Raw genomic sequence first — 17,801 nt, 5'->3', positions numbered from 1 at the left:
TAATATTCCATCTATGATCCTGTTTCCATATTAAACTCATAAATGCCTTTTGACAGATGGGTTGTTTGAATCCAGATGAAAATAAGGTTCACTTGTTGCACTGGATTGATTTGTCCCTGTCCCACTTTGGTTTCTCCTAGAAACTGACCCGGAGGCAATGATTTCAGTGCAAATGGTTTATTTGGGAGATGACCCCAGTGAAACTGGTAGGGGAACCAGAAAATGAGACAGTGGGAGGAGCACCAACAAAGGGTGCATTACCGCTGGGGGCAAATGAAGCTCAGTCTCTCTGGGCAACTCTAGAAAACAGTGTGGGGCATCACTGAGAGTTTTCCCAACCCTGGGGGTAGAGGGAAGGAAGCTGGGGTATTTGTCCACCAGCTCTCCACCCATCTTTGGCCCAGCACTGCTTCCAGAGACATTAACTCTCTAGGTCATTAATTCTCCGGCACTCTGCTCCACTTACCATGTGTAATCTTGGGGAAAGAATAAATGCCCTCGGGGAATGGGTCACAGGTGTTCCTGGCACACAGCCTCCAGCAAGCTGTAGAGGTAGAAGTGGAGTGAAGGTAGGCAGAACATCAATTGCATCTGCTACAGTCCCTTCAAAGTTTCTTTCATTAACACCACTTCCCCCCGTCTTTTTTTTCCCATGTATTTACTGAAGAAATGTGGCCTCTTTTAGAATTTCCACATTCTGAATCCAGTGGATTTCATTCCCATAGTGTTGTTTGATATGAACCCCTATCTTCCATACTTTTTTTTTTTTTTTTTTTTGAGAAGGAGTCTTGCTGTATCATCAGGCTGGAGTGCAGTGGCAATCTTGGCTCACTGCAACCTCCGATTCCCAGGTTCAAGCAGTCTCCTGCCTCAGCCTCCTGAGTAGCTGGGATTACAGGTGCGTGCCACCACACTCGGCTAATTTTTGTATTTTTAGTAGAGATGGGGGTTTCACCTTCTTGGCCAGGATGGTCTCAGTCTCGATCTCCTGACCTCGTGACCCGCCAGCCTAGGCCTCCCAAAGTGCTGGGATTACAGGCATGAGCCACCGCGCTGGCCCATACTTTCTATAAATTAAATAGTTGGAAGATGGATCAGATCACAATTCTATTTTTTGGCAAGAAACCTACAGGTAAGTCTGTGTCCTTCCTAAACCACTACATAGGAAGTATGGGCTTCTAACAACTAAAGGTTTGCCCGGCTTGAAAGAAGCTTGAGCCCCCTCTCATTGGTTGGTTATGTGGCTTGATTCAGCATATTCCCAAGCCGACCAACTTCTTCCGCATGCCATGGAAGCTGGACAAACATGAAGTGAACAAGTCAGGCTCTGTGTCACTCAAAGCCTTGCCAGCAGATTTCAAGCAGGGTTTGCTTGTGACTTGGAACAAACATCTGAAGATGGCATTGATTCTTCCACTCCTTACAGCACCTTTCAAACACCAAGCCCCTTCTGAAACCAACTTGTACACCAGAACAGTGCAAGACCACGTGAATTTCTGACTTTGGTTGTCAGATGTGTGAATCTATTTACACTTTAGCTACCACGAATTCCAAAGCAGAGAGGTGTTCAGATCCTCTAAATCTTACCTATATCATTTCACAAGAAAAGTCTGCCTTACTGCACTGTAATGCAGACAGTGCAGGCAAAAAAAGAAAGCCAAGACTCTTGAAGGAATGCTAACATTAAATTTAGAGGACAATTCAGTCCAATGAAGTGTTTCATACAAAAGTGACAAGTTGAAGTTCTTTAGCCATCGGTATTTAGGAAGGAGCTTCATTGTATTTTGGTTAATTTTCCAAGGTCCTTTCCACTTGCCTCCAATCAAGCTTTTTGCAGAATGGAGTCCACACTGTCCAATTCACTCATTCAAGAGACACTTACTGACCAGGTGAGCTTAGGGACTCTGTCTCCAAAATATACACAAGGACTTGTAATGTCTTACTTTTCTCTGTACCCACAGGCTTTTCCGACTGTCCCCAGCACACATTAGACGTTAGACATTAGGTCTTTGTCAGTCATCACTCCTTGCTTCCCACTTTTCACCATGAAGATCTACACCTTCTTTCAGTGCTTCTGTGCTGATGAGAATGGCTTTTCCAAGTTCATTGTTCTTCCCCAACTACTCCCCTTTAACATTTTCCCATTTATTACCTGTTGGGATGTCCAGGTAAGGCACATATTAGCTGGTTTGCATATTATCCCAGCAAAGATTCAATCCATTCTTTCATCTTCTGATTTAAGAGAGTCCTCAATGTCTATGACACTGCTCATTGGGAAAATGGTCTTATTCACTTAAAAGCTCCTGACCAGTATGTAACTAAAAGTAAACAAATTCCAAAGGATGATATTGCCCTTGTGAGAGCTTGGTCTGTTTTCCCTGATGTGCAGGTGCTATCCTGCCCAGGTAAAAAGCCGGTGACCACTGTCATATACTGTGCTAGGCTGAACTAGGTTGTAGGGGGCCAACTGTGACATCACAGAGGCAACGCATCACTTCAGGGCCAAGGAAATGAGCACTCAATTCCTGTTTGTCTTCAGGGCACCCTTTGCCCTTGGTGGATATTTGAGACTCACAAATAACATTTCCTATCCATGACATTTACCAGAAAAAAACAAATTGTAATCTGGCCACCTTGGCTTCCTCTCTGAGAGGAGGCTGAGTCCTCCTGATGAGTCCTCAGTGTCCCTCTGGCATTTACCCACCAGTGACTGGCATATAAGAAGTCACTGGGACAATGCAGTGTGTAAGAGCAAAACCTCTGCTAATGAGGGTCAGCAGAAAACAAAACAAAACAAAACAAAAAAATGCAAAATCACTAAAGGGGTAGTGTTAACAAAACCCACAGCAGAAGGAAGCCAGTTTAGACCCACAGAGAAGGGGAGTCCAAACGCCAAGCGTCGAGACCCCTAAGGGGCCCCAACCTCATCCATCCCCCTGAGGTCGGTTCCCACACAAGGTCGTCAACCTCCTCCCAATCTCTTAGCTGACCTCTGTGGGCCATACAACTCTGTCACCAACGATGCGATTCCCCCTGCCTGGCAAAAATGCCCAGGCCACAGAGACAGTATTTGGTTCCCTTTTATCCATCTATCTATCTATCAACCATCTATCATCTATCATCTATCTGTCATCTATCAGCTTCTGACAATTCCTACTAAACTGCACCAACAATAGGCACAAACTTGTCCCACAGGCTGTTCTCTATTCCCTAAATAGGCCTAACTTCCCCACCTGCATTCACCTGGAAAGGTTCAGCCTCTTCATTTTAGAGATAGAGGCCCAGAGGGGTTAGTGACTTTCCCAAGATCACACAGCAGAAGCAGGCTGAAATCCAAAAGTATTGTGCCCTAAGGACACTGGACTATTTAATACTAAAGGATCTTTATGTTTTTAGTTATAGAAGAATAATGTCATTTGCAAACATAAACTTGCCCTTGGGCTAGCAAATGCTGGCTATGGATGGGGTAACAGTTCCCGCAGGAGGTGGGGTGGTTAGGGAGAGTCCTTACCCCCATCAAAGGAAGCAGTAAAGATCCTGGAAAAGCAAACCGGATGAGGATGGAAACTGGAAATGGGACCAGGATGGGGAAGTGAAGGTTCACAGCAGTTACTCCTGGATCATGGAAATTTGAGGTGGTTTTTACCTTCTTCCTTTAGGTTTACTGTGCAGCTTGAGTTTTCTTCATATGTAGGTATTCATTGACATGAATAAGAAAAGCAGATCAATGAGCATGATTCCCAGAGTCAAACCCAAGAACCAGCCTCATGACCTTCGAGTCACAAAAGATGTAACACCTGCCTGTCAGAATGTAGTCAGAAGAAATGAAGCCTTCCATAAACTGAAAAACAGATGGCTATCTATTACAAGGCACCCATTCTGCTACACAAGCTGAGCTGCCATAAGCTGTTAGCACAAGCAAAGCTGGACTCTCAGGACCCCCATTCAACCCTGGTGCACAGCACTATAGCTTCAGAACTATCCAGAATCTTTGTCCAAAAGCCAACACTGTCTTCTGGGTCAGGAAGGCAGATCAGCAACAGTGTCTGGATGCTCACTTAAGTCCCATGAAAACTAATAAAAGTGGAGGGAAGGGGTAGCAGCAGTTATGAACAATAAAACGTTGGCCATATGCCCGAATCAGAAGGATCTTCTACTGACAGGAAGGAATTCAGATGTATAGTCAGTGGCTAGTGAACATCAGCCACAAAACCCAAAGTGGCTGCAGAGGTAGCTAGGCAGGGGGTGACAACTGTGCCACATGGAAGGGAGCACACCGTCCTGCAGCAGATTTGTGTACTTACCATATAATTTTCCAGCAGGCGGCTGTCAAATCACCAGCTCTCACCAACTCAGGATAGGAGAGTTTTCCCACGCATGGAAGTAAAGTGTATTGAGGAAGAGGCGTCTTTTTCTAATTCACTGTTAGCACCACATTGGCTAACAGTGACCCACAGACACCCTGACCCCATGGACTGCTCCTCCACAAAAGCCTCAAGGAATCCCATCCAAATGACATAAGCACTCCCAGGTCAAGTCTCTTGGTCTCCCCAATAACTTTAGTTCCACATTCATCACAAATCTGCAGCTCCTAGGCAGGAACTCAGCCTGGTGCACAGATGCCCAGGCTAACTGCATTATGAGGCATGCAACCTCCTCACCAGGCAGGTATATGGATCCATGAAAGACTGGTCAGAGCCAGCCTCGGGTTCTGCAGGACCCACATCTATTTTTTATTTATCAGAAATGGATAGTGAGAGAAGAGGCCAGACACAGTGGCTCATGCCTGTAATCCCAGCACTCTGGGAAGCCAACGCAGGCAGATCATGAGGTCAGGAGATCAAGACCATCTTGGCCAACATGGTGAAACCCTATCTCTACTAAAATACAAAAAAAAAAAAAAAAAAATAGCCAGGCTTGGTGGCGAGTGCCTGTAATCCCAGCTACTTGGGAGGCTGAGCCAGGGGAACCGGTTGAACCCAGGAGGCGGAGGTTGCAGTGAGCGGAGATCACGCCACTGCATTCCAGCCTGGCAACAGAGCAAGACTCCGTCTCAAAAAAAAAGAAAGAAAGAAAGAAAAAAAAGAAATGGACAGTGAGAGGAGAGAAAAACTGTCAGCCAAAAAGAGTTTCCTGGGATGGGCCGCAGACCAGGAATATCCCATGGTGGCGGTGCCACCAACTCAGCCCCTGCCTGGCCTCAGATATGAGAAGGCATTGTGCCAGGGTCAGTGGTACACTGTAAATAGCCAGTGTATCATGTCCGTGTGCCAACACTAGGTCTATTCATGGATAAGGAAGGAGAAACACAACAGTCTGATGCCTATGACCAGAATTTGAAGCATAAGAGGACAAAAACAGTTCCTCAAAAAAAAAAGCAAAAACATTCCTGCACATAGATTTGTTGCAGGAAAGTATAGAAACTTCTTTGGGTTCCCAATAGAAAATAAGGGCACATTCCCCCAAAATAGTCCACATACCAAACACAAGAGGCAAACATATCAAACAGTAGACTGAGGGAAAAAAGAGACTGCAGAGAAAATAAAAACATGGTACCCAAATTATAAGACATGCAAGGCACAGAGGAACACACTGAAGACGAATAAGAGGAAACAATCAGGCCAAGCTAAAAGATGGGACGACTGAACTAGTCATGTTATCAAATTGATGTCATTGCGGGAAAAGAACAAGAAGGAACAAGAAAGAAAAAAACAGGTAAACTGGTTAAAAATTCTTCAAGATTAAAACATTTAAGAATAACCCAGCAATTCCACCAAGGGTATATACTCCAAATAATTGAAAACAGGATGCAAATACTTGTACATGAGTATTGTATGGACTGAATATTTATGTCCTCCCAAATTCATTTGTTGAAGCTCTAACTCCTAATATGGTTGTATTTGGAAGCAGGGCTTTGGGGAGGTTATCAGATTCAGAAGAGGGACAAGGGTAGGGACCCCATGATGGGACTGGTGTGCTTATAAAGAAAAGAAAGAGAAGCCAGAGTGCTCTCTCTCTCTCTCTCAGAGTGCGCGCTCTCTCTCTCTCTCTCTCTCTCTCTCTCTCTCTGCCATGTGAAGACACAGGGAGAAGGTAGCCATCTGCAAGCCAATAAGAAGGCCCCTTCCAAGAGCCAAATTTTCCAGTGCCTTGATCTTGAACTTCCCAGCCTCCATAACTGAAAAATAAACATCTGTTATTTAAGCCACCCAGTTTCCAGTATTTGTTATAGCAGTCTGAGCTGACTAGGGTAAGTATTCACTGCAACACTATTCCCAATAACTAAAAGGGAGAAAAATCCAAATGTCCACAATGGATAATTGAATAGACAAATTATAGTATATTTATACAATGGAGTATCATTCAGTCATGAAAAGGAATAAAGTACTGAAACAGGCTACAATATGGATGAATATCAAAAACATTGTGCTAAGTAAAAGAAGCAAAACACAAAAGGTCACATATTGTACAATTCCATTCATATAAAATATACAGAATAAGTAAATCCACAGAGACAGAGGATAGATTAGTGATTCCCAGGAGCTGGGTGGAGGGGGAAATGAGGAGTAACTGCTTAAAGGGTATGAGGTTTTACTTTGGGGTGATGAAAATGTTTTCAAACTAGATAGAGATGATCATTGTACAACACTGTGACTGTACTAAATGCCACTGAATTATCCATCTTAAAATGGCAAACTTTATGTTACATAAATTTCAATTTAAAAAAAAAGCAGTATAAGAGACATAACTACCAAATGCAATGTATGGTCTTTGGTTAGATCCAGGTTTGCACAGGCTGGCCATAAAAGACATTTGGGGAAGATTAGGGAAATTCGAATATAGGCTGGGCATTAGAGGACATAAAAAATCATTGTTAGGTGTGATAATGGTAGCATGGTTAAGAAGAGAAAGGCCCTTATTTTTCAGACGTGCATACTGAAGTATTTGAGAATGAAATGTTATGTGGTCTGTTAAAATGCTTCAAGAATAAAACAAGATAAAGCAAAGATGGCAAAATGTTAACATCTGTTAATCTATGTTATGGGGTAGAGGTACTCATAGTATTTTTCTCTTTAGTTTTCTGTATATATATATAATTTCTCATAATAGGAAGTAAAAAACAAATCCACAGGGTAGCCAGTAAAAAGTAAACTTCTGGCTAGGCATGGTGGCTCATGCCTATAATCTCAGCACTTTGAGAGACCAAGGAGGGAGAATGGCTTGAGCCCAGGAGTTCGAGACCAGCCTGGACAATACAGGGAGACCCAACTCTATAAAAAAATGCAAAAAAAAAAAAAAAACTAGCCAGGTGTGGTGGCATACGCCTGTACTTCCAGCGACTTGGGAGGCTGAGGCAGAAGGACTGCTTGAGCCTGGGAGGTGGAGGCTACAGGAAGCCACGATCATGCCACTGTACTCTACCCTGGGCAACAAAGCAAGACCCCACCTCAAAAAAATAAATGAATAAATAAACTTCACACACTTTACAATGCTAAAAAATGCAATCAATGGAAAAAGAGGAGAATTCAGAAACGGAGCAAAAAATTACCTAAAAACAAAAATCATCGCAAAGAACACAACACTTTTTTGTTATTCTTCCCAGATTTGTTAAGGCAACTACATTAACAGATGAAGGAACACGGAAGAAACATCCAACCCATGTATAACTATTTCCTCCCAAAATAAAACTCACACAAATAGTATCCAAACAATAAATAAGCACTTACCAGAAAAACAACTTTCCTCAGTTGAAAACAGACTTTTTCAGTTTGCATGGTTCATCGTATATTAAGTAAAATCAATGGAAAGAGATTCACTGTTAGACATGTTCTGGTGACATATTTTAGTCTCAAGGACACATAAGGAGTCATCAGAATTCAAAGGTGAGAAAATAGGAGAGAGAGAGATTATCCGCAAGGGAATACAAATCAGGATGGCCTCAATTTACCCCCAACACGAGGTTTTGGAAGATAATGCAGCAATATCTACATTTTAATATTTAAACACTTGTGACTTTAAAACTACTATATTAAGAAACATTGTTGTTCTCAACAGAAGGCAACCAAAAAAAATGTTTTAAATATGCAAAGTCTCAGAAAACATATGGTGTACCCTTCTTGAAGAATGTACTTGAAAATGTGCTTCATGTCAGAGACAGCTGGAAAACCTAAGAACTCAAAATGGCAAAGTGAGCATCAACTAAGTTTAATATAAATGCATGCATAATTTATAACAGGATTATGAAGAGAAATACAAAAGAAAATCACTGAGGTTATTTGTGAAATGCTGACTTGAATAGTACTAGATTGGATTGCCAAAAGTCTCAGGAAATGGAAGAAAAGAAAAGACATACAGAAAAACAATCAAAACAAAGAAATGTGGGATTGTCTATCAGGGAGAGTGAAAAAAAAAAAAACTATTTTTACTGACTTCACCAATTTCATAAATATAGATTTAATACGGATTTTTAAAAAACTTAATAGGATCCACTACTAGAATTAGAAATGGCATAACTATGATCCAAACAAAAGTACAAGTTAAAAGTAAATGTAATGATAATGTAACAAGAGACAGAACTGAAAGCAAAAAACAAGGAAAACGAAACGGCAGATGACAAGACATACCACTATGTCAATAGTACATATGGTTTAGATTTCCTCATTAAATAATAGGCAAAGACAATCAAAATTGGTTCAAACATAAATTACCTGCTCCTTAAAAACACTTTAAAGTAACACCATAGTATTACACCAAAAGATGAGGGCAAATGTGAGGAAAAAATTAACTTAGGGGGCAATATTTGTATCATTCTGAGTATAAGAAGACAGCAGAAAACGGGGTTAAAGAGGGTCACTTGAGATTGCTGAAAGATACCATCAGTAGTGGAGCCTTGTAAACACTGAAGCTTTTGCATCAAGACATGGTAAGCCATTAAAACACACAAAGATGACAATAGGCTCTTGACTCAAAACACAGATCTCAGTCCTTTTCTCTCTAGCACCAACATTCTCCCTGGAACGGCCATAGGACTATAAAACCGGGAAGTATCTAGATCAGCTTTACAAACCAGGACAACTCCCAACTACCTGGCAGCAGCTTTGAGAAATTTCTGAAAGACAGAAAGCAGGCAGGAATTCCTAAGGATTGATCTCACTGGTCATTCTGGCATACACGGTGGGACATAAAAAGGGCCATGGGGGTGGGAATCCTACAGATGCCCCTATCAACAGCACTTGTGGTAGTTACTGATAAGGGTAGCATGACTTCTCTAACTTTGGGCAGACCCACAAAAAGAAAAGGAACTCTTGGCACGGCAAGGAAAGAAGCCCTACCAGAGATTTCCTCTGGCTGCATCTATTAATTTCTATGAATATTGAGTGTCTACTGTATGACAAGTACTGGGGCTGGGAACACAAAAGTAAACAAATCACACAGGAAGCCTGTCCTCACCATGACGGTGCTATCTAACACATAGCCACTGGCCACATGTGGCTTTTAAATTTACGTTTTAATTTATCAAAAGTAAATACAAGTTTAGAAATCCATCTCACTTGCACTAGCCACATTTCAAATGCTCAGTAGTCGTGCATATTGAGTGGCTATCATACCAGGCAGCTCAGATCCAAGAACATTTCCATCAGCACAGAAAGTTTGCACTGGGCCACACTGGTCCAGAGCAAGGCCCTCCATTTGCAACCTTCCTTTGAGAAAGCTAAACTATCAATCTGAAGCTCTCCCTTCTCACCCTGTCTGGGCTAACAACAGACTATATCTCACCTGCTGAAACTAGACACACTAAAGTCACTTTCTTTGAAGAGCACAGGAGAAAATAATCCAACACATGAAGAAACTCAGTCATTTAAAATAAGAGAACCAATTGGAGAAATCAAAGTAAGTATGACCATAAGAAACAAACTCATAGAAGGCAAGGGAAGGAAAAGTCAAAACAGTGCACTGATTCCGATTTCCAGGCTGGATTCCTGATGACATTGCCCCCTGGAAGAAGGAAAAATTGAGATCAAGATTTCTATTCCTAGAACAGAATTGTTCACACTAAAAATGGTATAGCATAGAAAAACCAGCTTGCATATCAAAGGAAACCAAATCAGAGACTTAGAAGGCAAACTTGAGAAAATTCTCTCAAAACTTAAGAAGGCTCGGCTGAGCGCGGTGCCTCACACCTGTAATCCCAGCACTCTGGGAGGCTGAGGCGGGTGGATCACCTGAGATCAGGAGGTCAAGACCACCCTGGCCATGATGAAACCCCATCTCTACTAAAAATACAAAAAATTAGCCTGGCATGGTGGTGCGTGCCTGTAATCCCAGTTACTCGGGAGGTTGAGGCAGGAGAATCACTTGAACCCGGGAGGCAGAAGTTGCAGTGAACCGAGATCGTGCCACTGCACTCCAGCCTGGGCAACAACAGCAAAACTTTGTCTCAAAAAAAAAAAAAAAAAAAAAAAAAAACTTAAGAAGGCTCAACAGATTAGTATGTTTGTAGAAAGAAAAGAGATTTGGAAAATAAACCCTGGGGAAGGCAGTATACATTAATAACAAGATTTCCACTGGTATAGAAAAGAACAGAATGTATAAAAAGTAAGGTCTACTTTATATCCCCAAAAATGGATTTAATTTGTGACAAAAACTGCAAACTGTAAAACAATACACAAAAAAGCTTGCAACAACCACAAAGGATCAGGTAAATAAACCATTACAAGATACATGATGATGGATTAATATATTTAATATATAAAGGTAAATTTGAAAATGACAATTTAAAAATGGAAAATATCAAAAGGCAATTCACAAAAGAAATGCAAATGATCAGCACATACGTAAAATCAATATATACAAATTTTTTAAATAGATCACAAGAGCAAACATTTCAAAAGATTGGCAAGACCCAGTGTTGGCAAGGAAATGGCAAACTCTGACAGAAACACTATTGGTGAGAAGACAAATTGCTTATCTTTCTGTTAAGTAATAAATTGGAAATGACTCCCCCCTCTTTACTGCCATCTTCTTTTAATAAGAAAATTTAAAATGACTCCTTCCCACAACAGATTTCAGTGCCTCTCTAGTGGTTTTTTGTAATATTTACCTTTCAAGTAGAACTGTCTCCAGTAGAAAATATTAAATCCAAGAGCACAGCCTTTTGGAGAGAGAAACAGCAAGAGTAGCTTTCTTTCAATGCAACCCAAATTACATATTTCTCTGCACATGTCAAAAGAGGTGTTTTGTCAGGGGAAAAAAATGATCAATCCTTTAGTCTCCAAAATCTTTGTACAGGGTTAGGGAATGAAGTTCTGCCATCATAATGCACCACTGTGCTCTTTCAGATATATGATTAAAGATTGCATTGTTTCCTTTTGCCAACCTGAAATTTCAGCTCTTAAGAAATATTTTTGCCTGGTTTAATGTAACTCAAGTCAAGTACAAATAAAGCAAGCCATTTCTAAAGAGAACTAAACCAAATCAGCAGGGAGAAGTAGCAAGTTAAATGCAGCTCCACCTCAATAAAACAAAAATGACAAATTACTAGAAATCCATTACCCACCTAATGCCCTAGTGTCAAATCTCCTGATTCCTAAAGTCATCTGTTGAAAAACAATTTCAGCAAATAATTATTTCAGCATGTTTCCACTCCCTGTGATAGGAATTATTTCTCTCTTTTTTTTTTCTTTTCTTTTCTTTTTTTTTTTTTTTGGAGACAGAATCTCCTCTATCCCCCAGGCTGGAATGCAGTGGCACGATCTCAGCTCACAGAAACCTCCCCTTCCTGGGTTCAAGCGATTCTCCTGCTTCAGCCTCCCGAGTAGCTGGGATTACAGGTGGCTGCCACCACGCCCGCTAATTTTTGTATTTTCCATAGAGATGGAGTTTCGCCATGTTGGCCAGCCTGGTCTCGAACTCCTGACCTCAGGTGATCCACCCACCTCGGCCTCCCAAAGTGCTGGGATGACAGGCGTGAGCCACCGTACCCATCCAGCAATTATTTCTCTTAATCCAAAAAGAACAGACAGGCACCAGGCAAGAAGGCACGCACCAATAAATGTACAGCTGCCTCTCAATATCCATGAGGGATTGGTTCCAGGACTCCCATGGGATACCCAAATCCTTGAATGGTCAAGCCTCTGATGTAAAATGGAGCCGCACCTGCATATAATCTATGCACATTTTTGCATATATAGCACTTTAAATTGTCTCCAGATTACTTATAATAACTAATATAATGTAAATGCTATACAAATAGTTGCTATTCTGTATTGTCTAGTGAATGATGACAACAAAAAGTCTGCATATGTTCAACCCAGATGTTTCGATGTTTTTCTCAAATTTTCTGACCTTCTTTTGGTTGACTCCACAAATGTGGAACCCATGGATACTGAGGGCTGGCTGAACTTCCAAGTTGTATTCCACGTCAGCCACTGTGAGAGGCACAGAGCAGAGGGGAGGCCCGAGCCTTGCAATCCTCCCAGGCTCATGCTGGCCCCACAAGGTAACAACTGTGTGATTTGAAAAGAGTTGCATAATGTCCGTGTGCCTCAGTTTTCTCATCTATAAAATTGGGAGGGCAGCATCTTCTTCATAAACTGTGAGAACTTTATAAAACCTGTAAAGTATGCTGGGTACAGGGGTGCTATTTTATTTTTAGAACAAACAGTGATAAAAATGGAGTTTTGCCATTATTTATTATAACAGTGTAGAAATATGAATTTATATTAACAGACTCCAAAGGAACAAAAAGATGAAAGTAATAATTGAAGGGTGATAGAATTAAAGAGGATGTTTTTAACCCTAAAATAGATTGCATTTTTGTTGTAACAGTTTTCAAATAAATAAAAATTGGGGAAATAATTTGATGCCCAAAGAAACAACTAAGTAGTTTCCATCCAAAGAATCCTCATCTTATATCACAATAAACACGGTAAATTTTATTACACTGACAAAGAAGCTGAAGAAACTCAATGAATAATCACAAAATAATAAAAATTAGCATTTATTTGGCAATTACAACATGGCAAGCATTCTACCAAGTGCTCTACACATATCAGTTCAATTCATTCCCATCACAAGTCTGGGAAGGAGGTATTATTATTATCTTCATTTTAGAGATGAGGAAACTCAGGCATAATAAGTAGTGTGCCCAAGATCACAGAGTGGGTAGGTGGCAGAGACAGCCTTCCACCTTAGACAGGGGGGCAGATGCTGTCAGTGCCCCACCGATGGCCCCAGGACTCACTTCTACAAGATCAAGTCTGTTACTACAAACACCTGCAAATTTCAGTCTGGAGGCCTTTTTACCCCCTAACCAAAGGAACAACATTAGCCCATGTGCCAGGCAAACTGGAAGTGCCAGAGAGTTAACGTCCCAGAAGCAGTCCTCAGCCAATGATGGGCAGGGCAGTTGGTGGATAAATCCCCCAGCTTCCTGCCTTTGCTGGGATAACTCTCTGGTGGCTTCTATGCTGTCCGTGAGAGTTCCCTAGGAAGAATGAGCTACAGTTACCATCCACGGTAAGTAACTTAATTAATAGTGCACCTTGATTGGTTTCCATCTCCTCCCCGTCTCTCTCCCTACTCCCATGCTAGTTTTCCTGGGATCACTGCAAGAATAACATCAACACCACACACACACACACACACACACACACACACACACTCTCTCTCTCTCTACCTCTACACAAATCAAGGTCTGCTTACAGTAGAGCACAAACCAAGAAAACAAGCTGCACAGCCCAGTTATACTACCCCACACTCTAACCATCAGGTTATACCTACTATATGAATGAAACAACAGGGGATTCCCCCTTCAGAGCCAATCCCAAATATATCAGCCTTTAAAGGGTCCTGAAAATATGCACCTGGTCCTTACATCATAAATTAAGTGCAGACCTTAGTTCATGCAGTACGGAAATGTGTGATACCATGGAGGCGTAGAAAGGATTTGAGAGACATAAGTCATCACCTAAGCAGGCTTTCTGCTCCCCAGGGACCCAGAGAAGAGTAGAAAGAGGACATTTTTAAAGACAGTTGGTTTATACGGATGAAGCTTGGTAACATTTGGTTTTAAGAAGCAGAATTTCATTTTCTGTTCCAGGCAGGAGGTCAGTGCAGAAAGTTACCAGCTAGCATTTATTATATGTTTATTGCGGGCCAAGCCCTGTGCCAAGCACCTCATGTGCACTAGCTCATTTAATCCCCAAAGTTGAGTCCACCATATTGGAGCTGCTCTTTACCCTAGTATATGGAAGAGAAGAGTGAGGCTTACATAGGATATGTGACTTGTTCACCATCACACAGCTACCAAAATGGCTGAGCTGGGAATCCAGCCAGATCTCTCTGATTCTGAACCCAACTCTTAACCAATATGCTAAATGATTACTATACTAAAGCTCCCATTAATTAAACCATATATCATGTATAAAGCACCTAAGATACACAATTTCTAAGCTTCAGCACAACATTACAAGTTAGAATTGAGCCAAACACTTTGTAAGCGGCACAAACCCATCAGCCCTTTGAGGTATTAACTCCAATTTGCAGGTAAGAAAACTGAGGCACTGAAAGACATTTCTCCAAAGTCCCCAGCAAGTGCCAGTGCAGACAGCAAACCAGACTCAGCTCTCCCCACCTGGCTGGGGCTTCCAGTTCCACTGTGCTCTTCATATTACCTGCAGAAAGACACTATCTCCTCCTCTGCAATCCTTGCTGAATCCCAAATCTCTGTGCTTAGACGTAACTATGACTCATGTACACCTTCTACCTGCTCAGAGGAAGCCCAACAGTTGCTCTCCTGTATGTTCAGCCCCTGCCATGATCTGCAAGTTCCCCTAAAGTCCCGTCTTCTCAGAATTACTAGACCTTGTCCCTTCAGCTTTTGGTTTAATGAATTGGCCCTCATTCTCTGTTCATTCCCTGGGACCCATGCCATCTCCCTCACCCACCTCACATCCACATACTCTCACTGCTGAAAGTCTCCCCAAAGAAGCCTAAGTGAGCAAATCCATAGCCCTATCAAAATAAAAATATCTCATGGATTATACCTTCTTTTACCTAAGTCTATGCGGCTTTTCATTCTCAGAGAAGTAAATCAAATAAATCCAGTAATCTTTGTTGCCGCAAAATCTACGCTGGTCTTCTGATAGTACACTCCTTATTTTGATGACAAACTCCAAAAAATTTTTCAATTAGGACAATTTTGGCTGATTTACATTCAAAAAGAACCCCTTCTAAGTCTCCTAAGGAGAATAAATGCTCCATATTTCTTTAAGTATGCATGTCTGGCAAATCAAAAGGGTACCATCTGGTTCACATAATTTCTGCATAGAATTTCTGAAAAGGCTATAGAACATATATGGTCCACGCCTGCTCCAACAGACGCCAAAACATTCCATTGCTATTGTACAAACTGACTGAAGTTAACTGAGGCTAAAACTGGTCACGGTCCTTTTAAAAGAATATGAAGATCAATTAATTCCCTCAGAACACAGCTCACAAATTATAATCTACATACTTATTTGATTAAGTCACGTGAGAGAAGAAAGATAAACATGAAAATGACATCACCCCCAAGAATAATTTTCGAGCTCTGGGAAAAGTAAGTAGAGAATTGGCAAGAAAAGCAAATTGGGACTCTTTCAAAATGAAGTGAAGGAGAAGGCAAGATGAAGTTGGAATTATTAAAACAAGAAAGGAAAGATGATAGAAATGAAGTAAACCCAGCCAGAAGAGCAAGCAGTGTTTCCCTGGTGAGAAATTACAATGAAATGCACAGCAAAATGCCAAACAACCTGCAACCCAAAAATGCTTCTTGAGTTCCTCCATCTAAGTAAATGAGAGTCCCCATCCTAGTCAACATATCACGGTCATTCTTCCCCAGTACTGTAATATCTGACTAGAAGAGTTTGGTGTGGGACAGCCAAGTGAGGCATTAGCAGAGGTGACTTTTTGGTACTTGTATCTCCTGAACTACAAAGTAAGAATGTATTCCAGAGTGAGGCCCTCCCCAGGTCACCAGGATGAAAAAGAACTGTTAAGCATTGAGGATCCTCCAAAAATGCACAACCAAACTGCATATTCAGACAAAACGCTTCTAGTGTTCTATCCAGGGCTTCAGAAGCATGCATACCACCAATTCCCCAGACTTATAGTTCAGAAAAACTGTTGGCAAACTTTTTCTGTAAAGGGCCACATAGTAGTATTTCAGGCTTTGTGCTCCATGCAGTCTCTTGTTACAACTACTCAACTCTGCCCTTGTAATACAAAAGCAGCCACAGTCAACATGTAGGTAAATGAGCATGGCTGTGTTCCAATAAAACTTTATGTATGAACACTGAAATATGAATTTCATGTGACTATCATGTGTTTTAAATATTTTCATTCTTTTGATTTTTTTCAACCATTAGAAGAAACTATAAAAACCACTCTTAGCTCACAAGCTGTACAATAAAACAGGCAGTGGGCCATATCTGGCCCACAGGCCAAATTTTGCCAACCCTTGTTTTAGAATATTCTATGTAATACAGAGTGTAAACAGGTGACATCTGGCTCCAATGAATGATGAAAGCACCTCAAATGTATATAAGGATTTAGATTCATAGGAAAGAGGCTAGAGAATTAGCAACAGATTTGTTTCATGCAACGGTGACAAATACAAACACAAATATTTATCTCATGCAATGGTAACAAATACTGTACTGTACTTGCCTTGGAATCACACAAGCCTGCTCTCGAGTCCTGGAAAGACCACTTTCCAACTGTATAACCTTCAGCAAATTTTACTTGACCTTGCCAAGGCTCAATTCCCTCCTTCGTAGGAGGATAAAAATAATACTATTTTTATCTATTTTTTGATAGTTATACTACTTGATATACTATTTGACAGTTTATACTATTTTTTGATAGTTATTATGAGGATTAAATGAGACCCTTCCACTCAAACACTTTGTATAGCATCCACTACATCTGCAAAATAAATCTAACCAGTATTATGATCAATACTCACCTAATGGTTGGTTAATTGCAAAACATTTTTCCTGGATATGAAGATAAAATGTTTAGAAATCCTGACTTCTAATTATTTATTTATAAAAGACAAAGCTCCAAACAAAGTAGATGCCAGAGTTAAATACAAAAACGAATACAATAAAGAAAATTTTAATTTTGGTGCAGCATCCCAACTCTTCAGCAATCAGTAGTCTACAGACCTCAGATTTCTGTGCGCTGTGAGTGCAAAGTCATGAGAAAAGAATGCAAGCATTCATTGCTTCACTCAGCAAGCATTCCTCAAGACTTGTATAAGCAGTATCTGGTAGACAGGCACAGGAAGTAACCAAAATAATTTCAATACAACAGGTGACAATTTGTTTTAGGCAATGACTGTTTTTTCTTGCAAAATGCACTTGGTGACCTCAATGTGAATAGCAGAGATCCAGGATGGGTAAAATTCAAGAATGCTAGTTAACTTTGTATTTATATATTTATTTATTTATTTATTTTTGAGACGGAAGTTCGCTGTGTCACCCAGGCTGGAGTACAATGGCGTGATCTAGGCTCACCGAAACCTCTGTCTCCCAGGTTCAAGCTACTCTCCTGCCTCAGCCTCCCAAGTAGCTGGGATTACAGGCACACACCACCACACTCGGTTAATTTTTTATATTTTTAGTAGAGACGGGGTTTCACCATGTTGGCCAGGCTGGTCTCAAACTCCTGGCCTCATGTGATCTGCCTGCCTCGGCCTCCCAAAGTGCTTGGATTACAGGTGTGAGCCACTGTGCCCAGCCTGGTTAACTTTTTTA

General features: G+C 41.1%; 1 protein-coding gene across 5 annotated transcripts in view; it reads right to left on the bottom strand.

Moving 5' to 3' along the window:
• Positions 1–17,801, bottom strand: part of LOC105497466 (SH3 domain containing GRB2 like 3, endophilin A3) — a 166,696-nt gene that overhangs the window by 126,813 nt on the left and 22,082 nt on the right. The window contains exon 1 of one of the 5 annotated variants that reach the window (XM_071100794.1): positions 467–3,972. The exons of the other annotated variants lie outside the window; for them this stretch is intronic. Within the exon in view, the coding sequence (XP_070956895.1) occupies positions 467–469 (3 nt within the window). The 5' untranslated portion in view covers positions 470–3,972. Of the gene's footprint in view, positions 1–466; positions 3,973–17,801 lie in introns of those variants that run through there. 5 annotated transcript variants of the gene reach the window in all.

This window comes from Macaca nemestrina, chromosome 7 (genome assembly GCF_043159975.1).
Source record: "Macaca nemestrina isolate mMacNem1 chromosome 7, mMacNem.hap1, whole genome shotgun sequence".
Taxonomy (NCBI): Eukaryota; Metazoa; Chordata; class Mammalia; order Primates; family Cercopithecidae; genus Macaca; species Macaca nemestrina.
Note: the sequence above shows the minus strand (reverse complement) of the source record. Positions and strands in the feature narration are given on the sequence as shown.